General features: G+C 54.9%; 2 protein-coding genes across 2 annotated transcripts; one reads left to right on the forward strand and one right to left on the reverse strand.

The window, feature by feature from the left end:
* The first annotated feature begins 2,586 nt into the window (after positions 1–2,586).
* ANKRD63 (ankyrin repeat domain 63) lies at positions 2,587–4,786 on the forward strand. The gene has a single exon (XM_010598337.3). The coding sequence runs from the start codon at positions 3,293–3,295 to the stop codon at positions 4,442–4,444; it is 1,152 nt and encodes a 383-aa protein (XP_010596639.2). The 5' UTR covers positions 2,587–3,292; the 3' UTR covers positions 4,445–4,786.
* Positions 4,787–5,989: 1,203 nt separating this feature from the next.
* On the reverse strand, positions 5,990–20,651 carry PAK6 (p21 (RAC1) activated kinase 6). The gene is made up of 8 exons (XM_003418652.3): positions 20,430–20,651; positions 19,104–19,763; positions 13,213–13,710; positions 12,961–13,094; positions 12,485–12,611; positions 12,248–12,373; positions 11,664–11,798; positions 5,990–10,264 (listed from the first exon to the last, which is right to left on the reverse strand). The coding sequence occupies exons 1-8, from the start codon at positions 20,631–20,633 to the stop codon at positions 10,097–10,099; spliced, it is 2,052 nt and encodes a 683-aa protein (XP_003418700.1). The 5' UTR covers positions 20,634–20,651; the 3' UTR covers positions 5,990–10,096.
* Positions 20,652–26,222: the final 5,571 nt, after the last annotated feature.

A 26,222-nucleotide genomic window follows, 5' to 3' on the forward strand; every position in this document is an offset into this window, starting at 1 on the left:
TCAATAAAGATTTGCCATCTTGGGGAAGGGGCAGAGGGGAGGGGTCCTCCTGTTCAGACCATGTTCCTGCTGCTTGTCTCCTCCCTGGGGGAGGGGGGCACAGCCTGGCTTGTCAGAGTAGCCTGCCTCCCCTGACCCTGGGAACAGAAAGAAGGGAAGAAAGCAATTTCCTTCATGAAAAGGGAACTTGAATCACAAAGTCCTGAGGAAAAGTCTTCTGCTACCTGGGTAAAGAGGGAGTGCATTCCTGCCTCTACAGGGCAGAGGAGGGTTACTGGAGAGTCTATACCCACCCCTGGGTGATGCCCCTGGAAGGACCCCATGGCTGGTGGAGAGACAGGGCCCCTCTGGGCCTTCCAGGCTTAACTATCACAAGGGCCCTGAATAAGCCCAGGCAGCCCGGCCCCAGGTCTGGGGACAGGACCAGGCTTTGAGGGCTGTACTCTGAGTAACTACAGCTCTTTCCCAGACAGGCTTTCGCTGGATCCTGCATGAGCAGGCAGGGTTGGTATTATCAGCTTCGTTTTAGCAGATGAGACTATGCAGGCCTGGAGTCACTCTGCTAGTAAATGCCTTGACTAACTCTGACGTCAAATACTGTGCCCTCTCTATGACACCATGAGAGGAAAGTGGCAAAGTCCTCACCAAGGGCTTAAAAATGCAAAAAGAAAAAAGTGGGTGCAGGTAGGCACCCCATGTTCCCCATGTGACAGAAGGGAGAGGGGGCTCCTGCTCCCTAGCCTGGGCCCCAGATCCCTGGTGGGCCAGAGGCTCAGGGTGCAGGGCCAGGTACCTGCTTTGCCACTCACCCAGTACCTTCTTCCCAGGGGCAGATCCTCTCCTCCCCCCATACCCTTCCCCAAGCATCTTATCACTCCTCTGCCCAGGCGGAGGACGCCTTCATTCCTCCTTAATTTCTTTTCTCTCATACGAACCAAAGCCATTCCACAGACTCTATCTCATGGCAACCTCATGTATGTCAGAGTAGAACTGTGCTCCACAGTTTTCAATGGCTGATTTTTCAGAAGCAGGTTGCCAGGCCTTTCTTCCAAGGTGCTTCTGGGTGGACTCGAACCTCCAATCTTTTGGTTAACACAACCTAGGGACAACCCTCTTATTAAAGAAAAAAAAAAAAACCAAACCCATCAAGTGGATTCCAATTCATAGCGACCCTATAGGACAGAGCAGAACTGCCCCAAAGGGTTCCCAGGGAGCAGCAAGTGGGTTCGAACTGCTGACCTTTTGTTTAGCAGCCTGAGATCTTAACTACTGCACCACCAGGGCTCCTCTTATAAGAAGGGACCCCTTAAAGCAGCCCGTCCACACTGTCCCCTAACGGTGCCCTGTTTTTCCTGCCTTTGCCTCCATACTCCTCCATAATCTGGCCAGTCCTTCATCTTTCTTAGCAGCCGGATCCTACCTGTCCGGCAAGGACCAACTCACAAGTCCTATCCTCAGAAGACTCCAAAGCTCTCCCCTCCCCACAACCAGAAACTGTTTTGGTTTTGAATTAAGCAGAGATATTCAGCCCTCAGGTGACAACCTCCACTTTTTCTGTCTTGGTCTTTCTGATTAAGTGCAGTCCAGAACCTAGCTTCCATTTCTGTATTTCCCACGGCCGTGAACACAAAACCGGGTTCATAGTCTCAGTAAATTCTGTAGTTGATACCTGGTTCGCTTCTTACTTTACACCCATTCCCTCCCTCCCCTACTCATCCCTTGCCCCAGGCGCTGAGACGCCCCGACTTCCTTTCAAAGAGGCCTGCGGACCTCCCTCCTACCTTCCACCCCTTCCCCGCCTACACAGGGCAGGGCGAGGGAGAAAGGGAGAAGGCATGCTATGGTTTTCCACGCCCTGTTGACTCCTCCCTTCTCTTTCCTCTCCGAAGTGGCCAGCTAGTGGTCAGGGCCAGGGCCTTGTGGTTTTGTGCTCAAGAGAGAGGCGGGGACCGTGGAGGAGCCTTGCGTAGGTCCCTCGCTCTTTCTAGGTGGCAGCGGGTCGTGGAGTAGCAAAGAGGCGGCGCTCAAGAATTGCTAAAGCTCCCGCAGCACTCCGGGTCCTAAGGCGCCCGCCGCGTCTGTGCTCCGTCTGGAGCTGGCACTTGGAGCGCGTTGTCGGGCTGGAGACGTGTGAGGTTGGAGAGCGCACTCTTCTCTCACCCATCCCCCTTTCCAAGTGAACGTGTTCAGGAGGAACAATTGTGTGTAAGTGCGTGATTCGCTGCACTTCGAGTGGCAGATCCCAGCTAGACTGAGTGCCCCCTCCCCCAAATTACCGCTCGCCCGCCTTTCCCCGCCACTCCTAGTTCGTGCAGGGTCCAGTTCTGCCGCCATGGGGACCCATTTCCTTGCACCCTGGACCGCTGGGGGCAGCTCAATCTTCTCCGACGGTGCCGAGGTCCCGCCAGTTTCTAAGGAGCCGAGGATACCGCATCGGGTGGGGGCGGAGGGCGGGGAGAGAAGACTGCCACTTTGGGATTGGCCCGGCCGTGCGCATGTGGCCCCCGGCGAGCAGCCCCCGCCCCCGTCCCGCAACCGCCGCCGCAGCCCCAGGGGAGCGCGGAGGAGGAGCCTCTCCCGGCTCCGTGGCCCACGGAAGGGTGGGGGTCAGGGGCGGTCTCCCCCGCCCCGTCGTCTCTGCCCTGACGGCTCAGCCTGCTTCCTGGGCAGCATTGCCATGGCGACCCCCGAAGCTATAAACTCAGGTATCCAAGCGGGCGGCGGTTCCCGCGGCGCTGAGCCCCCCAAGTAAGGAGCAAGCGCCCCGGCGTGGCCCGGCCCCCGCGAAAGAGGAGGAGGAGGAGGAGCGGCGCCAGCAGCTTGAGGAGCGGCGCGCCCCGCCAGGGCTGGAGGCAGGCGCCACCGTCTCAGCAGGGGAGCGGGGGCTGCCCCGGGTGCGGGTGAGTGGCGCGGCTCCAAGCCACGAGGGACTGAGGGGCGCCGGACACGGGAAAAGCAGCGGGAGACTCAGGAGGGAGCCGAGCTTCGGCTCTCATCGTCTTGTCGTGGGCCAGGCGCGGAGCCCAGAGTAGCGAGCAGCCAACACCTCCAGGCGGGAAGCCCTGGAAAGGAGCAGCGAGACACCAGGCGTGCGGCCCAGGAGCGGCGGGGCCGCCGGAGCCGCCGGGGCGAACCGGAACCTAGTGGCAACCTGAAGACCCTCCACCGCAGCCGCCTACGCGTGGAGGGAGCCGTACCAGGGCGCAGGTGGGGGCCGGAGCCCGGTGGGGCGCGGAAGCAGGGGCGCCCCCGTGCGGAACTGCCGGGCCGCCCGGACACGGCGGCCGGGGTCATGCTCAAGCCCAAAGACCTGTGTCCCCGAGCGGGCACGCGCACCTTCTTGGAGGCCATGCAGGCGGGCAAAGTGCACCTGGCCCGCTTTGTGCTGGACGCGCTGGACCGCAGCATCATCGACTGCCGCGCGGAGCAGGGCCGCACACCGCTCATGGTGGCTGTGGGGTTGCCGGACCCCGCCATGCGCTCTCGCTTCGTGCGGCTGCTGCTCGAGCAAGGTGCCGCCGTGAACCTGCGGGACGAGCGTGGTCGCACAGCACTTAGCTTGGCGTGCGAGCGCGGCCACCTGGACGCGGTGCAGCTGCTTGTGCAGTTCAGCGGTGACCCCGAAGCGGCTGACTCGGCCGGCAACAGCCCCGTGATGTGGGCGGCAGCGTGTGGCCACGGGGCGGTGCTCGAGTTCCTGGTGCGCTCCTTCCGCCGCCTCGGCCTGCGCCTCGACCGCACCAATCGTGCGGGACTGACGGCGCTGCAGCTCGCCGCCGCTCGCGGCCACGGGACCTGCGTGCAGGCTCTCACCGGGCCCTGGGGCCGCGCCGCCGCCGCCGCGGCGGCGCGGGGCTCCAGCTCCGACAGCCCCCCTGGCCGCCCAGCCCCCGCGCCCAGCCCTGAGCGCCGACGACCCAGCCCTCGCCGCCTCCCGCGGCCACTCCTGGCCCGTTTTGCGCGAGCAGCGGGCGGCCACAGCGGCCACAGCGGCGAGGCAGGCTCAGGGGTTAAGGGTTCCGGCCGGCACAGGGCGCAGGGCAGCGAGAGGCCCGAATTGGGCCGGAGCATGAGCCTGGCGCTGGGTGCCGTGACCGAGGAGGAGGCGGCCCGCTTGCGGGCAGGGGCCCTGATGCTTCGACCACATTCGCCCCAGTCTTCAGGGAACGGGCGGTGGCGCTCGCAGGAGGTGTTAGAGGGAGCGCCTCCGTGCTTAGTCCAAGCCCCCATCGGCCTTAGCCCCCACCCCGAGGGCGCTCCCGGCTCGGGGCGTCTGGGTTTGCGCCGACGCTCCACAGCCCCAGACATCCCCAGCCTGGTGGGGGAGACGCCAGGGCCCGAGAGCGGCCCGGCGTTAGAAGCCAACGCTCTGCCTCTCTCGGTGCCTGGGCCACAGCCTTGGCAGGCGAGCACAGAGGCCGTGGTGCTGCAAGCCCAGCGGTAAACGGCTCCAAGGCCCGGCTCTGTCCCCTCCCACCTCTCCCGTGTCTGCTTCACTGGGATTTCTCCCTTGCTTCCGGGTCCCTCACTTCCCAAAAGTTCCCCTGCCCCTGATCCCAGAACCTGTACCGGCTGCCAAAGCCAGGGCTCCAACCAGTGCTCTTTCTGAGAGGGACCCCTCCCCATCTTATTTTTTATTTGTGCTCTTTGGTATTTCCTGCCTTTCCCCTTCCCTACTGCCTGCCTTTCATCTCTCTGGAAGGCAAGGGATAGAAGGCTGCTTCCAGTGGGGTAGAGCCTTCCAGCCAGGAAGATGAACCACCCATCCCCAACCCTTCCCCCTTCCCCCTTCCCCATTCCCTCCCGCCCCCGCCCCCCCCCCCACAACGCTCAGCCCTGGGCCATCTCTTAGGCCTGGTTCCTGCCGGCTCCTGCCTGGTCCCCTTCCCCAAGCTGGGTTCCCCAACACCGTGGCAGCCAGGCCAGCTGAAAAGTCAGCCTTGTGGAACTAACGTGGGCCTCCCCGTGGGGCCCTGAGGTATGCCTAGTGACAGCGACAATAAGGCCATAAACTAAGTCTCCCTTTCTCAGGAGTTGGCACAGAGGGGTCCAGAGCCTTTCTGGACAGGGAGACTGATGAGGAAGGAATCTGGCACTTAAATTTTTTCTGGAGGAGAAGCTCTCCTGCCTCAAGACAATGAAGGCAGATCTAGGGGTGGGCAGAGCCCCTGGTGTTGAACACCATTTCTCCTCTGAACCAGCTGCGGGGTAATTCCAGCTCCCTCTGCCCCAGGCAGACCCAGGATTCAACATTTTCACTGATGACATGTGGCTAGGAGATCCAGGTCACCGCTCCACACCAATCCTTCCCAGCGGTGCCCCGGGCTTCTGAGTCAGCTTGCTGCCCAGCTGGGCTGAATTTGATTCCACCTTTGCGGTTCAGTCCCTGGAGGCCTCACCAGCCGCAGGCCTCGCCCCCGTGGCCGGACCTTGTTTCCGCTCCCTCTCAGAGGCCTGAAATGGAAAGGACTTTCAGCACTTCCCCCGCCCTCACCGCCTCCCAGCTCCCCTGTCCTGCACGTGGGTGCTCCCGCAGGGTAGACTGGTTGCGAAGGCTTGGCTTAATTGTATTTCTTCCAACCTTCAAAGAGCTCGTGTATATAAAGCAGAAAGCAGCAGGTCTGATCCGGAGCTTAAGAACCTAACAATGTCTCTTTAAATAGAAGCTCCGCGAGGGGGATAATTGACTGAAGTGTTTGCCACGTTAAACGGCGGCGCGCGGGAGTCGGGAGCCCACACGAGCCACAAGTCCGGGTTTAAATTACATCAAACTCCCGGCGAGAGCTGGAAGGGGCCTGTTAAACTGCTCCTGCTTCTCGCTGGGCCGTTAATGGAGGGCAGGGCGGATGATGGATTCTAGAGGTAGAGACCAGGGACCCCTGCCTCTGTCCCACCGCGTGGGACGCAGGCACGGCCCAGCTTTCATTACTGGGCAGATTAGTGAGTCAGCGGCAACCGCGGAGAGGTGGTTAAAGGCCCTTTCCCGGCCGCGTCCCTCGTCTCCTCCCTCCCGCCTCCGCCCGCCTTCGCTTTGTGTCGGCCTGGAGAGGGGGTTGGAGGGGCTGGAGGCTCGCGGGCGCTAGGACCCCGCGGAAGCGCTAGCACACGGCTGTGCGCCCACCCCCAGGGTGGCGGCGCGTGGGGGCTCTTTCCGCGAACCTCGAAGGTTGAGCGTGCAGCCCCTTACCTGCCTGCGGTGGGGTCTTTTTTCAAGACGTCGATCTGTTCGTTTTTGCAGAACGGAAGGTTTCACACCAGTAACTCCGAGGGAATTGCCCGGAGCGAGAATGACCCGTGCTCAGAAATTGGGCCTGAGGTTGGGGGTGGGTGCTCGGCCAGGAGGTGGCACTGTGCGGGTGTCAGACACCTACCTCCCCCAGACCACGAGGGTCGGCGAGGCTGCACGGGCCTGCACGCTGGACGTGTTCTCTGGTGCCCCCTGGTGGCAGCGCTGCGCTTCCCCGCTGCGCCTTGGCTCGGAGTTCGGACTTCTGGTTTAATTTGGGAACACCGCTGTGTACTTTTCCCTCCGTGTGTATTTACCCATGGAATCCTCTTCCTCTCGTAGAATATTAAATCCGGATACTTGAAATCATTCTACAGCAGTGAAGTAAGGGACAGTCAACAAAAACCCGCATTTGGTGTAGCAGGAGCCACACCTATCACTGAGAACCCCAAGATCTTCGAAGTTAAAGCTCGGCGCCCAGAGAGCTCCTGGCTCCGGCATTGGAGCTGCCAATTCCTCCTTTATGACTTCTAAACCTTGGGGCTTGCTAACTGTGCACTGTTTTCGTCTGATGGTATTTGCTTCAGTTTCTGAGGTGTCCCAGCCTTTCACCCTTCTCCCCAAACACCTGCATCTTCTCAGCCCCACTGTCAGTAGCTGAGTGGGTGGGCGAACAACACAGAGGGACAGGGCTGAGGTGGGGTGGGGGACAATTGGATACCCCAAGTGCAAACTACTTCTGATCCTTGCTTGCTCACTCCCTTTTCAACTGTTTACTTTTCATGATGTTTTAAATGCTGTGAGAATAGGAGTATTTTGGCTTCTTAAAAACACATTGAAGTCTGGGTTGCACATTATGGTGAAGGTGCTGTCATCTTTCCATTGCTGCTGGCATGTGCCTTTCGGTTGAATGTCACCTGGGGTCCCCTTCATTGGGTAAACAACCATGAGGGCTTCTCTAGCCGAGTTGCTAAGCGCTTCATGATTGAAAGTGATGTTTCTAAAAAACCACAGCAGATCTTTCCTGTCTGAACTGAATTGTGTGACTGACTTGCTGTTGTTATAGATTTCTTGCCAGCCACAGCTCTGTGCAGAGCTTGTGAGCTTCACCCCATTTCGCTGTCCGGAGCTTCCTCTCATTGCCCGCCCATGGCCATGGAGACTGGGGTCCCAGGCAGCTCTCTTCACTTTATAAGAGACCTTTCTAAACATTTTGCTTTCCCAGCTCTTGTTGCTTTCATTGTTGTGAAGTCGCCCAGGCCACTGGAGCTTGGTACTCCGAGATCAAGCTCAGAGCTGGTCTGTGTGTGAGGCTAAGTGATGTATGCACAGTTCTTTGGGATGACACTGTTTGGTGGAAGGACTATTAGCACTCACAAAAAGAGTTAATAAACCCAGTATTGTTCAGCTGAGAAAACTGGTGCCTTTCTGCCTTGCCAGCCATTCCTGTCTCCCGGCTCCGTTTGGAGAGACGAAAAGCTGTGCTTCCCGCCTGCGAAGGGGCCTGCTTTATGTTAACTTCAGGCCCTGCCCATCCTCCTGTGGCTAGCTCCTGAAGTTGTCACAGGTGCTGCACCTGACTGAGCTGGTGGGATGGGGCCCAGGTGGGGGGGTCCAGGGAACCTGGCCAGGTGGAGTGGTGAGGAGATCCACATGGCTCCTTGCTCCTGAGAAGATGCGTCAGTGAACCCTGGTTGGGAGGTAGGATGAGCTCTCAGAAAGGAATGGAATCAATACTGGAGCTAGACGTTTAAAGACAACTTGAATCACCTCTCCAGGACTGGAAACCAGGTTTCTTGGCTTTTTGCATTTCTACACTGTCTCCCCCAGTTTTGAGAGCTGAAACAGCCTTAGTTGTGGGTGGAAGCAGTTTCACACCACTTCCTCTGAGTGGCTTGAGGAGAGCAGCCTTTGGCTTTCCAGGGAGAGAGAAGCAAATGGGGAGAAGCTGATGCAGAAAGTGGTCAACGGCCAGTGACTCCCGAGAGCCCCCCGAGGCGTGGCAACCACAGCCCCTGGCCAGGAGAGCACGTCTTCTCTTCTCCCCCCGGGGAAGGAGCACTGTCTAGTTCTCATCGCCTTTAGTCTCAAGGGCCTTTCACTTCCTGTTTCCCTCCTTCTCTGCCCTCATTTCTTTCGGGCCCACACACACAGCAGGGAGTTGTGTTTTCCATAGGCCAGTGTGACCCCTGCGGGGCCTCACAGGGGGCGGGGAGGAGGGATGGCCACACCAGACACCCAGCTGGACTACAGAGCGCCCAATTCAAAGGCAGCCTGGCTTCCTTCCAGAGACAACAGGAAGCCCCAAGGTTTTGAACACTCAGTTTAATTTAAAACAGGCACAAGTGCAAACAATTCACAAAAGTTTCTAGGGAAGATGCTTTTGTTTTTAAAACGCTGACCCTTAAAAAAGTCCTTGCAATGTTTTGCCCCAAAGCAGGCCACTAGGGAGCAGAGAAATCTAAAAATATTATCTAGATAGGGTCTGGACACCTGAAGTTCTTCCCTGGAATTTCCTGTCTCACAGCAGCCCTGAAGGTGGGGAGGGAAGGAGGACAAGGAGACAGATGTCTGAGGAGGCAGCTTGAGGCAGTTTGACAGGTGGGGTGCCCATCCTCTTGACATGATGAAATTCTCAATGATGAAGTTCCCCAGTGCAGGATTCAGAAGAGAAGAATGGGTTCCTGATGACCTGGTTATCAAGGTGAAGTTCACCAGTACAACAAAGCTTCAGTTCCCTTACCATCCTGGTCTCTAACTCAGAATCCACGGTACAGGAGAAACTCAGTAACAATGCTGGAAGCCACTCAGATCCCCCGAGATCCCGGGATGTATTAGCCTCAATTCGGCCTTATTCACCGGTCAGGTCGAAACACAGGACTTCAGAGGTGGGAAGCCAGGCCAAGAAAGTAGGTCCCTTCAGAGCTGAACTTAGTGGGAGGGGGGACAGGGCAGCCTTACTGAAGCTGCCTGTGGGTGATCTGAAGGGACTCAGGCTGTTGGGGTCACCTTCCTCCCCTTATACACACATCACACACATAAACAAACACACAATGTTTCCTCCACCCTGAAAAGAGACCGCCTTTATCACCAACCCCATTCTTCCTCTTTCACCCCAAAATGCTCCCTCCCCTCCTGTGGGAGCCGTGGGGGCGCAGTGGTTAAGAGCCTGGCTGCCAATGAAAAGGTTGGCAGTTTGACTCCACCAGCCGCTCCTTGGAAACCTCATGGGGCAGTTCTACTCTGTCCTATAGGGTCACTGTGAGTTGGAATTGACTCGACGGCAATGGGTTTTTTCCCCCTCCTATGGCCTATGAGCAGACTGTTCACAGTTCTGAGCAGGCTGTGTAGCAAGGGTGTATGTCAGTGAAGTGGGTCAGGGAAGAAGGATTCAGGCAATAAAAGCTTTCCCTGTGGCCCTCTCAAAAGACCCCAAGATTTGGAGCTGGAGCTGAGAACAGCAAGTATCGGTGTGAAGACTGGCAGTCTGGTCTCCTGGGTGGCCTGGCTGCTAGGGTACAGCTACCTTTAAAAACTGCAGCAGCCCTTCCTGCTGCTTTGGCCTTGGTGGCCAGGAGTGCTGGTCTCCACGTTTCTTAGAAATATCCCTGTGCAAATAACAAAGGGTCACCCTGCAGGAGGGGTCTCTATCAACCCAAAGGCTACAGGAGCCTGTCCTGGGTGGGAGAGACGGAGGGGGCAGGTCCGGCCTGGCCCAGTGGGCTGAGGGGCAGGAGGGTGGGGTGAGGCTTCACATTCAATCTTTGGAGAGAATACTGAGAGAATGAGGCAGGTGGGCCCTGCCAGCAGGCTGGCCGCCCGGAGTCGCCTGCCTGTGGGCACAGGTGTCAGGCACACTCTGAGGTGGACTCAGCAGGTGGAGGTCTGCTTTCGGTAGAGATGGATCAGGGGCACCAGGCACTCGGGCAGCCCCGTCTGCAGCAGGAAGGGGTGGTCCAGGAGCTCCTGGGCTGTGGCTCTCTCCTGGGGGTCCCGAACCAGCATCCGCTCCAGGAAGTCTCGCAGCACTGGGGAGACCTGTGGAGACACAGCATGGTTTGCAGTCACTTTGAGATGACCTGTCTGCCTAGCCCTGCCATCATCTGACAGTCTTTAATTCTCTGGTTTCCTATTTCCTGGCTCCTGCCAGGGTGGGTGGTTTTTTGGATTATCAGGTTAGGTAAAGGTCAGCACCAGTCCAGGAAATGTGGCCAGTCTGCCTCCAGGGGGTGCTGCTGAGCAATGGACTTAGGACTTCTGGAACCTGGCCTCCTAATACAGCCTACTTCCAGGACAGCCTTCCTGCTCTGTGCTCTGTGGAAGGGGCATAGGGTTGGCATCTTGTGACCTGGTTCTCGGTCTAACTTGATCTCTGGCAAGTTGCAATTTTTCTCTAGGCCTCAGTTTTCTCATCTGCAAAATGGGTTAATGATAAAGTATGTTTTCCCTGTCTACCAAATAGAGCTTTAAGTGAAGAAAAAATTATGAGTAGTCAGGAGCCAGTAGGTGGGGCTCGAAAAGGAAGATTTATTTTTTTGCTCTAAGCCTTACAGTCTAAGGCAAGGACTTATCTTAATTTGTTCTGAGCCAATATCTTGGGATGAGGCTGAGTCTTGGCCTGCTGTACAAGGCTACCTCCTCTGGGGTGAGGAATTAAAAAAAAAGAAAAAAATGGAATTAGCCAACTGGAAATTTCCCCTATCTTCTCATCTGAGCATCAGCAGTGTGGGCTCCAAGAGCCATCAGTGTTCCCTTGTCTCTGAAGGTACTTCCTGTCTGTCCTCACATCCAGTTATGTTGGAGCCACCCAACTAGTTTGCCATTTAGGGACTGGGCCCTAATCCTCTGGGAATTTCTCACTCTGACCACCAGATGGCAGTGCTGTTTTGCATCCCTTTACTGAGCTGCGGGGCAGTAGCCAGTGTCCATAGGTTTGGTGTGAATTTGGCAGAAAAAGGTTAAACACACACATAGTGGTTTTAAGGGGAAGCTGTGGTTTGGATGTGGTCAGGATGTGCAATGATAGGGGACCAGCGGATTGGCTAGCCTGAGAACACTGCCATGATATGAATCTCTGGCAAATAGGGGCAGTGGCCGTACTCAATTCCCTGGATTCGTCCCCAGGATATTAGGGATTCCTGGTGTCCTTGCTTCCCCTTCTCATCAGTATCTCTGGGCTCTTCTCAGCTGCCTGTTGAGGAGTAACTACTGCTGCGGCTGCAGGTGGAAAGCTTGTTGGAGGGAACGTGGCCGTGTATGCGGCAGACGTGGCTCACACCCTGGTGGATGTTTTGCGTGGAGAAAGAGACGACCTTCTGGGAGCTCAGACCCTCTGGCTCTGTTGAGGGAGAGGCTGAGGCCTGGGGGCTCAGGCTGCCGTCCTCTAAGCCTCAGGAAGAATAGGGTCAAGGGGCTCACACCTTGTGCTCCGACTGACCTTGTGAGAGTTTTTCAGCCTGGGTGGGGGGCTATCCCGGAGCCTCTTCATGGCTTGCACTGGGGAGTCGCTGAAGTAGGGTGGCTCTCCATCTACCATCTCAATCACCATGATGCCCAGGGACCAGATATCCACCTGCAGGAGCAGAATGTTCCTGATGCCACTGGCCGGAGTCCGGAGGGGAGCAGGCAGCTGGTCCCAGCTCTCCTGGTGAGTCTGTCTCTCCTTCGTCCCTGGCCACCTGCCCTGTGGTCAGCTACTTCCTGCATTTGTGACCATTCACTGCAGGGGCACAGCTGTCAGCTACTCTCTGGGAAAGGCCATTGCACATGGGGAAGCGTAGCCATACCCCACCTGCTCTGGAGCTGCGGGGAGCATTCTGGGGACCTGCTCCTGGCAGCAAAGTCACAGGTGAGAGCAGCCCCATCCACAAGGGGCAGGGGAGAGTGGGGGACAGTAGTGACTTAGCAGGAATCTGAGAACCCGGGCTACTTATGGTGGGGGGGGGCTCTAGAGGGGGCCACAATGTGAACTGTGTTCCCAAGCCTATTCTGGGAGAAGGGCCTGGGGCAGGGACCGGTTACCTCGGTAGCATACAGAGACCTGGAGATCACCTCCGGAGCCATCCAGTAAGGGGTTCCCACCAGAGACTTCCTCTTAGGGACGTCTTTGCTGATCTGAGCACAGAATCCGAAGTCTGAGAGCTTCACCTGGGGTTTGGGGTGAGAAGTGGAAAGGGGAGCGAGTGTTGAAGTAGGAGGAGCGATGCTGGGGGGCAGGGAAGTGGGGGGCATGGTGTGCCAGGGAGGGGAGGGGCCTACCCTGCCATCGAGGGTAAGCAGGATAGAGTCACTCTTGATGTCCCGGTGGATGACGCCCTGGGCGTGCAGGTAAGCCAGGGCCTGCAGCACGGCCTCACACACGGTGGCGATCTGCTCCTCATTCAGCCTGGATGGGGAAGGCACGGCCACCGGAAGAGAAAGCTAGTGGGCTGCAGGGCTGCCAGGATGGGTGGGGTAGGAGTCCCATACCCGTCTCACAGCCCCTGGGCACGTGCTCAGCAGCCCAGTCAGGCCACAGCCCCAGTGGACACTGGGACCTAGGCTGAGACCCCTTTCTCTTCCCCATGTTCCTGAGATCCCCTGAGACCCCCGGTCTCAGTGACCACAAACAAACAGCAGGAGCTCAGCATGATCTCACGAGGACCCCAAGTCTTCTGGTCCAGAGGCTGCCCAATACCCCTGCCAGGGCAATGCTGGGGCATCAGCATTTGGGGCCCGCCCTCCCAGCTGCCTACCTGACTTGGGAGACGATGTCTGTGAGGGCACCGCCCTGCAGGAACTCCATAAGCACCCACAGCTCCTCGCCCACCAGGTAGCTCTTGTACATATCCACCACGTTGAGGTGCTGGTAGTCCCGCATGATCACCACCTGGGGGGCAGGGCCGTGGCTGAGTACTGGGCACAGTGCCACCCACCGCCCTGCCTGCAGGTGTCTAGCCTGCGTCTGGGCTCACTGCCCAGCCCACTGCCCCTCCCTCTCCTCCCACCTCATTAAAGAGCAGCTCCCGGCGCTGCTGCTTCCTGAGGTCCATCATCTTGACGGCCACCTGGCGGCCTGAGTGCTTCTCCCGGGCCAGGCAGACAATGCCCGTGGAGCCCTCGCCAATCTTCACGTAGCTGTCCAGCAGTAGCCGGGGGTCACCCTGGTCCACCACCATCCTGAGCGCAGCCTTGAACTGCTCGTGCGTCACGACGCCTGTGTCCTCTACGGCCAGCGCACCCCTGGCCACCACGGGGTCCTGGGGCAGGTACAGGTTGCTGGTGCTGATCTGGGCGTGCCGGGTGCGGGGGGAGCCTGCCGGGGAAGATCGGCCTGGAGGGGGGCCGGCGGCTGGGGCCGTGCGGAGGGACTTCTGGGGGCTGCTGGTATCCAAGGTGCTCAGAGGGCTAAAGTTCCCCGCAGGCTGGTCCGAGGGCAAGGACTGGGCCTTGGCCACCAGATTTGGGGGCAAGTCTTTCTGCAGCAGTCGGAAAGAGGAGTTGGGCTGCAGGGAGAAAGAAAGAAACAGGAAGGGGTTTGGCTGTGGAAGGGTTTGGAGCAACTTACATGGGGGTGACCTCTGGACGTTGGCAGGGTCAGACGGGGCCTCAGACCAAAGCGGGTGCTGTTGTGAGCAAAGATTTTCAAACAGCTAACACCAAACCGTAGTCGTGCTTAGGAAATCAGAATCCAATGCTTCAGGTAAGCAGGCCCGTCCCCTCTACTACTCCTGTGAAGACACAGTAAGCCATGTGCCTGGGGGTCCTCGCACTGGGTCATTCCTTGGCCATTGACAGCCAGACCCCCAGGAGGCCACTGTGGCACACAGGGAATGTGGCTTCCCCCCACCTGGCCTGAGCCAGCCAAGGGCCCACAGGAAGAGGCCCGTGGCAGTGGGTGGGGGGCAACAGGGCTGTGCTGTGACTGACCCCAGGAGTGACCCCAGGACACGGGCAGGGAAGCCATGGCCAGGGTCTGATAGCTCTGCGTGTACCTGACAGCAGGGAGCCAATGCTGCAGCCAGGGCTTCACCATGTCCCCCCTGGGCTGGAGACTTAGAGTCAGGAGGCTGGGCCCAGCCCAAGCCTTGGTGGGGAGGGAGGGGCCCAGGTACACACCAGAGCATGGGGGTCCTAAGGCCTCCCAGGCTGGAAGCTCCCAGAGAGGCTGCCCTAGCCTGAGGAACGGGAGAAAAGGCAGGGAGGCTATCCTTATGCCCTCTGGTGGGGAAGGAAGGGGTGGTACTCAGGGGCAGCCTGGGCCCCAGTGAGCCTGGTCAGGCCCAGCCCTGGAAGGTTTCGAGGCTCCTAGCATTTCCGGGCCCTCCTGCTGCCCTGGTAGGAAAGGACCCTGACCTTGGGTTCTCTCCAAGGTGTTGCTGATGTGTGACATGACCCTTCCCAAGGGCCGAGTGTTTTTAAAAGGGTTCCTGGAGAGGCCATACGCAGCCTAACGGGGGACACTGTAAGTAAAGGTGGCCTTCAGGGGCCACAGGGAGGCCTTCTCGGAGATTCTCCAGAATGCATCACAGTAGGTCCTGGTCCTAGGCCCCAGAGCTGAATCAACTCTCAGGATATGTCCTCACCATCAGCCTGGGTTGGGCTACTTGCTCAGAGATCCAAGACTGGGCCTTGGGCCCTACCAGGCTCAGCCAGAGCCTTTCCAATGTCCTCAGCACTTGCCTCTCAGGCTTCAGGGCCCCCACCCCCACCCAGTCCCTGGCCTTGCCTGGGGTCGGCATGCAGATGGCACCCCTGCCCGCAGGAGCCTCTCCCCACGCCCCGACTCCTTGCTGCTCCACCTCTGGTCGACTGCAACTGCATGGCTCCGGCTCGGTCTTTGCAAGGCGGAGCCAGATAAGCCTCCCAGGACTGCTTTGACTTTAGATGGTAAATGGACTCCCCTATGTCTTAGCCAGCATCGGACCCTGGTCCTCCCCTCCCGGTATAGTGGAGCCCTTCTGGACTGGGGTCAGGAGATCTGGGGCCCAGTCCTGGCACTGCTCTGCTTGTAGTGAACCTTAGGCAAGTCACCCCCTCTGAGCCTATCCCTCTGTAAAACAGAGGATTGTGCCCAGGTGATCTGGGGAGCTGGATAAATGCAGATTCCCAGGCCCCGGTAGTAACTGTCCCTGGAGTAGAGACTGCATCCCATCCAGGCCCCTGGATTTCCGATGTAGCTCTGGGCAGACGCGCTCTGTGACTCTATGGCCTTGGGGAGCCTAAGGGAGGGCTGGGCTGAGGGTGGGGGGAGATGGCCCCTGCCGAGCTGTGATGCCAGGAGCAGAGGGTTCACAAGACCGCACCAGGCAGGGGCTGGAAGGGAGGTGGGGCAGGGCTCCCCTCGATCACCAAGGCAGCCTCCAAGGCCCTGAGGCTCCAGGCTCTGAGGAGGCTACCTGAGGGGCTGCGAGTGGTGGAATTAACCTAGAAAATGTGCATCCGTGTGGTGGCGGTGTGGGGGCGGGGGTGGGTAGGGCTTGAGGACCACCTGAAGCTGGTCTTGAGGCAGCTCTGATGGCCCCTTAACTTCTCTCTACCTTAGAGTTTCTCAGGAACATTGAAAAATGATTTCCTTCTGGCCTCCAGGATTTCTAGATGGGCTATCTCTGCCCTGCAGATACATGGCATGGGGTCAGGGGGAGCGGGGAGGAGGATGAGCCATCGGGGGCCAAGGTAGGGGACTCCCTCTCCCTGCTGTCAAGACCCCTGCTGTAGGTGCTGACTGAGCTCAGGGAGGGAGCCTGCCCCTGGGGGCTGGGGCTGGGGCTGGGGCTGGGGCTGGGGCTGGGGCTGGGGCTGGGATGAGCGAATGGAAGCAGTGAAAGGGCAGGAATCCAGCAAGAGACCACCACCCATGTGGCCTGGGACACAAGTTTGTGGGGCCAGCTCAGTCTTCAATCCAGCATGGTCTGATCCCCGGTGTCCCTTGCTTGGCTTTGCTGCCTGTCTACACAAGGAGGGAGCTTCTACTTAACGGATGACCACAAGGAAGGACCAGACAAAACTTGTTAAATCACTCCCAGAGAGAAAGCGGACGCAATATGGAGTTAATTGAGTGTTAAGGGCTTTGGCTTAATTCTGGAGTTACTTGTGAGACTGAGACCTCTTCTTGGGAAGGAATCCACTAGAACAGTAATGGGTGGAGTTACCCTCCTGCCTCATTTTCTTTGGACCATGGTGACAAGCAGGGCTCTCCAGCTGTGGGCTTGGGGGCTGTACTGTAAGTTCCCAAAGGCAGAGGCTATGCCATAAAGTTTTTTAAAATTAAAAAAAAAAAAAAAAAAAGTGCTGTTTATTAAGGGCTTGCCACGTTGGCAAGTGTTGTAAATGCATTATCTCAATAAATTCTCACCACTGAAACCACATTTGTAGAGAACAAAATAGATTCAGAGAGGTTAAGTAACTTGGCCCAGAGTTACTGAGCAGAGAGGGGCAGAGCTAGACTTCGGCCCCTTCAGCCTAACCTCAGGCCCCTATGCTGTGACGTGTTGATGCTGTACGTCCTCGGTGCACAGCAGAGTACATGGTACACGGCAGGTACTTAACCAATGTTTGCTGACTGTTGAGCTCTTATGATCTGGCCCTACTGACCCTAAATGGAACCACTTCTAAATTCCTCCAAGCTCCTGATAAGCTGTCTTACCTCTTTCCTCAGTGCTCCCCACTCCAGACCTTTCGCTCTTTAGCCTAGGTGAGTGGCTGCAGGGCTGGGGCCCCAGGCCCTCCCGCAGCACAGCTGGCACACCGCCACTGGGGGGAGCTGCTGTGACTGTCCAGAGCCCACCTTGTGGATGTGCCACCAGGCAGAGAGAGGGCCACAGGCTTGGTCCAGCTGCTCCTGGGAGGCAGTGGGGGGAGGAAGAGGAAGTCCCACGCTCTCCATCTGGGCTGAGATTTGCCTAAAACAGTGGTTCTCAACCAGGAGCGATTTTGTCCTCCAAGCCACATTTGCCAATGACTGGAGACATTTTTGATTGTCACGAGGGGGAGGTGGTACTACTGGCAGCTAGTGAGTAGACAGGCCCCATGATGAAGAATTATACCACTCAACATGTCAGGAGTGCTGAGGTTGAGAAATCCTGCTTAGAGCAGCTCTGAGGTGTCTCAGCCCTGCCTTTCAGAGGGCCTGCTTGACAGTGTTCATTTGGAAAGGTATGGCCAGGTGCCTACAAGGAAGCCACTCACCTGGAACTCTGGTCTCTTCCTCAGACATGGCGACAGCCAGCACGTCCCAGCATTAGAGGCCATGTTAGGTACCCAGTAAAGGGTGGGGGATGGACAGGTGGCCTGCTCCCCTGCTGTGGGGTGCCAGAAGGCACTCAGCCCAATGTGGACATCCCCTTTCTTCAAATCCCGAAGTCCACCCAACAGGAATCCCAAGGGGCCTGAGAGGGTCCGACTTCAGTTCACACCTCTCCTGCAGTGTTCACCGCCCTGCTCCCAAACCTTAGCCCCCCAGGCACTGTCTCCTCAGGGCCACGGCCTCCCACAGACCTCTCAGCTCACAGACACCCCTGTGCCTCACATGACACATCAAGCCACATCTCACCTGTTCATCTGCCACCGGCCACCCCACGAGAGCTCCTAGCCCATTGTCCCCTGTTCCCATGGGTTCATGAAGCCAGCTGGTGTGCATGGGGCCCCGGACCTAGAAAGGTTGTTAGGTCCAGGCCACTCCCCCAGCCCCCTCCCCACTCACACCATCACACACAGACGGGTTCCCAGGCTTGTTTTTAAAGCCCCCAGGGGAGGAAGGCTCGAGAACCCATGCTGCTGTGAGGCAGCTGTTTCCTGGGCATGACCATAAACCAGCATGCTGTAGGCTGCGCACATTTCTGCCTGCCCCTCAAAAAGGAGCAAGAGAATAGCCGCTACCATGGTCCTAAAGCCTTGTAATCAGGAGCAGCGAGCCAAGAGGGTGGGGAGACAGCAGCCCCAAGCGCCCTTTCCCTCTTTGAATCAGTCTTCTCACCTGCCGAATAGTAAAGACTTCTATGTCACTACGGACAGGATATCATAGGAAATGTAAGAATCCAGTCTGCCTGCCAAGGTGCAGAAATGTCACCACTAGGGCTCCAATCACTGTTTCTGTTTTTACAAGAAAAATATGTGCAACTCTGGTTGTCACATATACCAGAAGCTCCCAGACCCTGGCAAATTCAGTCCTCTAGCTTTTCACAGGACACACATACGTGAGAATAAATAGTTAAAGAAATATTAAACAAAACAACAAGTATTATAAAAAGGGAAGGAGGGAGAGAAGGAGGGAAAAAGGAAAGGAAGGAAGGAAGGGAAGGAGGGAGGGGAGGGGAGGGAAGAGGAAGGAAAAGAAGGGAGGAAGGAAGGAACTCTCACTAGAGGAGGCGGTCCACATGGACATTTCTGACACCTCAGCAAGGAGAGGACGGGGCCAGCGAGAGGTGGGAGGAGAAGGAGCTCTAGAAGAGGAGCAAGGAGAGACCCTCATAGGGCTGGTGGCCTAGCTCTGTGGGGGCCCAGCGAGGGCTGCTGGGCACTGAGAGCTGGGGGATGGTCTGCTCTAGGACTGTGGTTAAAGATGCTGCTTTTTCAGGGGACTGTCTACCACCCAGGTGGTCGCCTAGACACACCCAGAGGGCAGGAAGGTAAGCCATACACCCCAGTCTCTAAGGGCCTCTCTGGAAAATGGTCGGCTTGTAACCTTGGCCTCACACACACACACTCAGCCTCTGGAGGACGGTGGCCTCAGCTGATTCAGAGTAGAGCCCTGAGCTGATGTGGCACTAGTTTCTGGATCAGTCTGGTCCCTCACACTCTCCTCAACCTGACCTGTAAGTGGGGAGGGTCAGGCAGGGCCTGGGTCTCTGACACTGTCCTCCTAAGAGTGGCCCCAGAGGGAAGCCCCAGGCTGACCTACCTTGCTCTGTGCCGGAGGGCCTGGCTTGCTGCTGCTTGGCGGGGCTGTGGCCGTAGCAGGAGTGGACAGGAACATGCTTCGAAACAGCCTGCGCTTAAGGCTGCTCTCCTGGGTCTCAGGGCTGGGGCTGCCCTCCCCGCCGGGCCTGCTTGTGCCCGAGCCCACCAGGCAAGACTGTGGCCGAGGCTCCTCGGAGCCGTGCCTGGCAGCCTTGGTCCCACGCCTACCAGTGGCCGTGGGGGGTGAGGTACCTGGTGGAGAACTCTGCAGGCAGGCGCCCAGCTGCAGGCAGCGCTGCACGGCACCGTGGAACTCGGCAGGGCCCAGCGACTGTGCCTTCTCGGCCAGCCCATTGGTCAGGACCCGTGGGCTCTGCGGCTCGGGCTGTGGCATCTGCCTGTGGCCTGCTGGGGCACCCCCGTTGCAGCTGAGGTAGAGGCCGTGGGGGTCAGTGCGCTCAGACTGGGGGCTCTGCAAGTACATGTCCGGATCGGTGGCCCAGTGGTCGTCCCCCAACAGTCCCAGGGACTGTGCCCGCCGGCGGCTGGTGGGGCTGCGGCCGCGCAGGGTGTTGGAGCTGATGACTGACAACTTCTGGATGTCGTTGAGCAGCCCCGAGATGTAGCCGTCTGTGGGCACCGAGCTGCCCCGCACCACTGTCTGTGGGGTAGGAGAGAAGAGCGGGGTGAGCAGACCCTGCTGGCAGGAGGAACTGGGGCACTGGGCACTTCGGGAGGAGCACCCACCAGCCTCTAAGTCCTACTTTGTGGTGGCACGCATGGGTTCATTAATTTTCCCATCATTTACCCAGGCCCACGGTGGGCCAGGGCTTTTTCTGTGGGGCCTGCAGGCCAGCAGGGCAAGCCCTGGGCAACTGCATGGGACATACTTACACCAAAAAATTATTCATTGCTATTTGAAATTCAAATTCTATCAGGCATCCAAACAACAACAATAAAAAAAACCCGTCGCCATTGAGTTGATTCCAACTCATAGTCATTAACGCCCCGATAGGACAGAGTAGAACTGCCCTATAGGGTTTCCAAGGAGCGACTGGTGGATTTGAACTGCTGACCTTTTGGTTTGCAGCTGTAGCGCTTAACCACTACACCACCAGGGTTTCTGGAATTGGGCATTCAGTATTTGCTAAATCTGGCAACCGGGCAGAGAGGGACTCCCCTGGGAGAGAAGGAGAGACTGCTTAGCAGGAAACTCATTGATGTCTGATTTTTTTCAGTGGTTCCTCCAGGTGATGGTGTGGTTTTGCCAGGCATGGTTTTCTGCGGGGTGGGAGGGGCTGCACTCACCCCTGCACGCCCACCTCACCTTCATGGGCTGGAGCTGCACCCGTGTGATGCGCGAAGGGTCCACCACAGGCTTGGGTCGCCGCAGTGTGTCCAGAATGTTCTGCCATTGTGGGGGGAGGCCCACGAACTTGCCTTCTTTTGGGTCGAAGGAGGTGTGGACACGGTGCTGAAAGTTCTGTGGAGCAGAGATCTCAGGGCGTTTCTTCTTTTTCTTTCGGAACATGATGCCTGTGCACACAGGTTGAGCTGAGGTTAGGCTTTACCAGAGCCTGGCCCCGGAACCACACAGCGGTTGCAGCGAGTGCTGGGCGCCCAGGGTCTGGGTTTCCCACCCCCTAGTCCCCCTCCAGCACAGCCCCCTGTCCCCAGCCATGGGCTTCCCTTATGCTCATCCCTGCTTCCTCAGGGAAATGCTTGGCTCCCAGCAGAGCAGTCCCAGAGAAAACAAAAGCACCATAAATAAGCCAGCGCAGACTGTAAACAAGGAAAAGAGGTGTCTGTCTTCTTGTCTGTGCCAAGGCCCCTGTTGAGGAGGCAGACTCTGGGGGCGTGTTTTCATAAAATCCAAAGCCCGTTACAAATATCATTCCACTGTCAGGGAATTAAGAAAGGAGGAAAGGGGGAGGAAAGCCAGCAAACTCATATTATGAAGCTCGTATGACTTGGATTCTGAAAACAGGTAAGAACATTACAAGAAAAGGAAGATGTGAACCAGTCTCACTTATGAACATAAATGTGAAAATCCTCAACAAAACTAAGAAATTTAATCCAACAGTATGTTAAAAAAGTTTTTTTTTTTTTTAATGATCAACTTAGGTTTGTCCCACGATGGTTCAACAACAGAACACTGTTAATGGAATACACAGCATTAACAAGCAACAACCAGCCAATTCACAGGCATGGTGTCTTGCCTGGGGCCATTTATCACTGGATCAACCAAAACCAAGCCAGTCATGATCTAGGTGATTCTGACTTACGGCCACCCATTGTGTTTCAGAGTAGAACTGCACTCCATAGGGCTTTCATGTCTATGACCTTTCAGAAACAGGTTGCCAGGCCTTTATTCTGAGATACATCTGAGTAGGTTCAAACTGCTTACCTTCCACTAATAGTCCAGTGCGTTATAACCGTTTGCATCATCCAGAGACTCCTATCATAGGACTAACACCCCCCCAACCGCAAAAAAAAAAAAAAAAAAAACTCACTGCCGTCTAGGCAATTCTGACTCACAGCGACCCTATAGGACAGAGCAGAACTGCCCCATAGAGTTTCCAGGGAGCACCTGGTGGATTTGAACTACTGACCTTTTTGTTAGCAGCTGTAGCACTTAACCACTATACCACCAGGGTTTCCATCATAGGACTAGGGAACCCCAAAAGGACCCTCATGGTCACTGGGTGATTTGCCCTGACTCCAGAAAGGCCCTGAGCCAAGTGGACAGATTGGGGTGGGTGAGGTGCAACTCTCTTAGGGTTAAGGCTCACAAGGGAAAAGACAGCCCTACCTCCCCTTGGGGCCCTTTCTCAAGGGTACGCAACATCACTTGCAGTGGAACTCCCATTCCTTGCTCTGCCAGTTCTGGGTTTGCCTAAGGTCTTACTCAGCTCCACCAACAGGGGTGACATGGTGTGCAAGGGATAACGTGACTAGCTCTGAGAGAGGGAAACCGGAAACCTTGGAGGTAAAGTGTTACACAGTGCTGTTCTAGCCTAGCCTTCAGGGGAGCCTAGCCTGGGACCACATGCTGATGGAAGTCTGAGTCCAGGCTACCTGCTTGAATGCCTTCACATCTGAAATGGCTCTGAACAGTTCAATGGGTGCTTCTGTCACCTGGAAAGGTCACTTCCAGGTTTCAAGAAACAACCTGAATCAAAGAGGATCACTCACCTAAGATTCCAAAGATCTGGCATGCAGGGGCCACGGCGTTCTATTTGGCTCCTGCCCTGGAACCACTTCAGCAGGTTCTGGAGTTGGTTACCGCTTTTTTCCTAAGAAGCTACTAGGAATTCACTGGGCATGAGTATTCTGAGTCCATGTCATATCCCTTGGAAAGTCAGCCACTTCTCAGGGCCTTGAGGTCCAGTCTACTAAATGCTCCCTAGGGCAATGCCACACATGTGGAACCCCAAGAGGCCAAGGGCTTTGGGATGAAAAACAACCGTTTGAGTTAGAGGTCCACCAAGAATTTGGGGAGACTTTGATCAAGTTACTTAAACAATTTGAGCCTCGGGATTCTTCATCTGGAGTCATTGGCACAGTGGCTGAGAGCTCGGCTGCTAACCAAAAGGTCGGCAGTTTGAATTCACCAGCCACTCCTTGGAAATTCTATGGGGCAGTCCTACTCTGTCCTATTGGGTCACTATGAGTCAGAATCAACTGTTTGTTTGCTTTTATTCTTCATCTATAAAACAGAGTTAATAAAAGATATCTCACAGAGTTTAGGGAGTATTAAGTGAGCAGAAGCCCAGTAAATGGCGGCTGTTTCTCTTGCTAGCTTCTCTCTCTTTGTATCCCTGTGGAGATACAGGTCTGTGAGTGATGAAGTCCTTTCCTCTGAGATTTACCTGTTGAGAGATCATGCCTGATTTCCGGGGCCTGGGACCTCACCACATTTCTCTTATGTAAACTCTTGGTGGTTTGGTAAAATTTGACCTCTTCCCTCTCAGCCTTTGCCTTTTGCTACAGAAGTATCTTCATTCAGCAGGTCTTCCTCACAGCCTCAGGGAGAGGCCCTCTATCCCTAGATTAGTTTAGCTGACTGTTTCTACTTCCTCCCTAGCTCCATGAATTCTTCTGGAGGGTGTAGCGATACACCCTAGAGTTGAAGAAGAACTGGGTAATACTTTCCTCCCAGAACAGCCCTCTCCCCAGCTTTAGTCTCCCTCAGCCCAGTGTCCAGCTTTTCCTGCAGGAACGCACTGAGAGAGCATCTTTGGCAAATGATCTGACTGACTCTGGGATCCTTCTCCTGAGTCCACTCTAACAGTAGTTCCAAAACAAGTTCTCCCCAGAGGCAGCAGGAAAAGCCTGAGGAGAAGGACAGCCCAGGAGTTCTAGGGTCTAGGGGTTATGGCGGGGATGGTGGGAGCTGGCAAAAGCAATGAACTGAGCTCCGGCTTTAGGGTAGGGCGAGTAGAGATTTAGACGTCAGAGTGGTGATGGGAAATTTGGCAACAATTAAGGGTAATGGTTGCCCAACATGTTAATGTAATTGATATCACTAAGTAACCCAGTCCCAGTGCCGTTGAGTCTAAGTAGGATACCTTAAAAAGGTTGAATAGGCAAATGTTGTGTTATACATATTTTAACAACAACAAAAGAGGGAAGCTGATGATACCGCTATGTACAACCAAACAACACCTCATGGGATTTTTTTGTTGTTGTTCAGAGGTTTAGGATCATGGTTTTATGGGACATTCCAGTCAATTGGCCTAATACAAATACCTCCTAATTTGCTGTGTAGTGCCTAGGGTCTTAAAAGCTTTCTACTGACAGGGAACATAACAGAGAACCCCTGAAGGAGCATGAGAGCAGTGGGATGCAGACCCCAAATTCTCATAAAAAGACCAGACTTAATGGTCAGGCTGGGACTAGAAGGACCCCAGAGGCCATGGTCCCCCGACCTTCTGTTAGCCCAAAACAGGAACCATTCCCATCGCCAACTCTTCAGACAGGGATTGGGCTGGAATATGGGATGGAAAATGATACTGGTGAAGAACGAGCTTCTTGGGTCAAGTAGACACATGAGACTATGTTGGCATCTCCTGTCTAGAGGGGAGATGAGAGGGCAGAGGGGGCCAGAAGCTACCCAAATGAACACGAGAGAGAGTGGAGGGAAGAACTGTGCTATCTCATTAGAGGGAGAGCAATTAGGAGTCTATAGCAAGCTGTATGTTAATTTTTGTATGAGAGACTGACCTGATTTATAAACTTTCACTTAGAGCACAATAAAATTTAATTAAGAAAAAAAAGAAGGGGAGAGTATTGACACATGGTGGGGTTGGCAACCAATGTCACGAAACAATAGGTGTATTAATTGTTCAATAAGAACTAATTTGCTCTGTAAACCTTCATCTAAAGCACAATTAAAAAACATTAAAAAAATAAACTGTAAGATTAAAAAAAAAAAAAAAGCTTTTGAGCTGCCATCCTAGCTACAACAGTTGGTCTCTATTTACCTAGAGCAGCAGAAGAAGAAGGAGAGTCAGGAACAGGAGGAGGAAATGGAATGTGTATCTAACTGCCTCCATGAACAACTGTCTCCTTTGCCATGAGACCAGAAGAACTGGATGGTGCTCAGCTACCATCGCTGAATGTTTTGATCAAAGACTCTATAGAAGAATCCTGATCAAAAGGGGATGGGGAGAGAACGTGGAACAGAATTTCAAATGCTCGTAGAATCCAGACTTTCTGGAGCCATTGAGGCTGGATGACCCCTGAAACTACTGTCCCGAGGTAATCCTTAAACCTTAAACCAAAACTATCCCCTGAAGTCCCCTTTAAACTAAACAATAATTTAGCTTAATTAATAATGTTTGCTTTGACCATTGTGCTGTTTTAAAAAATTATCTGTATGTGATAAAATCGACAACAGCAACTAGAAAGGTTAGATGAGAAACTTAGGGGGCAGTGAGTATAGGTAGATGGTGGTGGAATAATTCGGAAAGGGAAAGTGAGACTGCCTATGCGACTTGAAGAATGTAACCTATGTCACTGAATTGTACATGTAGAAATTGTTGAATTGGTGTGTTTTGCTGTGTATATTTTCACCAAGAAAGAAAGAAATCAGAGCCAATCACTTAGCTAATGGGAAGTCAACAACCTAAGGCGAGGCTGCTAGGACTCATTCACAATGTGATGGTATCAAAACTGCCTGGGGACATGACAGTGTACACTGAAACCTCAGAAGAATCTACACATAAACTATTGCAATTAATAAACTCTAACAAACTAATAAAGTACTAGAAAATTCAGAAGAATCTACATACGAACTGTTGGCACTAATGAGTGAACTTAGAAGTCCCCTGATCCAAGGTCAACATAAAAAAATTACTTGTATTTCTACATATCAGCAAGAAACAATTGGAAAATAAAAAATTTTAAAAGATAGCACTTACAATAGCATTAAAAATATCAAATACCTAGGAATAAATCTAATGAAGGGTGTGCAAAATCTCTACATTGAAAAGTACAAAACAAAGATATGCTTAGAGGTTGGAATACTCAATGTGGCAAAGAGGTCAGTTATTCCCAAATTGACCTATAGATTTATTTCGATCTTAACAAAAAAAAAAAATTTTTTTTTAATAAAAATCCCAGCACATTCATTTTGGTCGAAATTGACAAACTGATTCTAAAATGTGCGGAGAAACATAAAGAACCAGGGATATCCAAGCTAATCTTAAAAACCAAAGTTGGAGGATTACGCTACCAGATTTACTATATAAGCTACAATAATTAATACAGTGTGGAACTAGCACAAACATTGAGAAAGAGACCAATGGACAGAAGAGAGACTCTGGAAATAGACTCACGCCTATAGGGTCACTTGATTTATGACAAAGGTGACACTGAAATATGGTAGCGAACAGATAATCTTTTCAATAACTGTTATTGAAGCAATTCGATATCCATATGGAAAAAAATGAACCTCGATGTCTAATTCATATCATACTCAAAAATCAATTTGAGCCTCATCATAAACCTAAATGTGAAAGGTGGAGTAATAAAGCTTCTAAAGTAGAAATGAGCAGAGACAGGGCCTCACTCAGGATGACCTCAGGCTGTGAGTCCTCCCCTGGGACACCTCGCC

This window comes from Loxodonta africana, chromosome 10, assembly GCF_030014295.1.
Source record: "Loxodonta africana isolate mLoxAfr1 chromosome 10, mLoxAfr1.hap2, whole genome shotgun sequence".
NCBI lineage: Eukaryota > Metazoa > Chordata > Mammalia > Proboscidea > Elephantidae > Loxodonta > Loxodonta africana.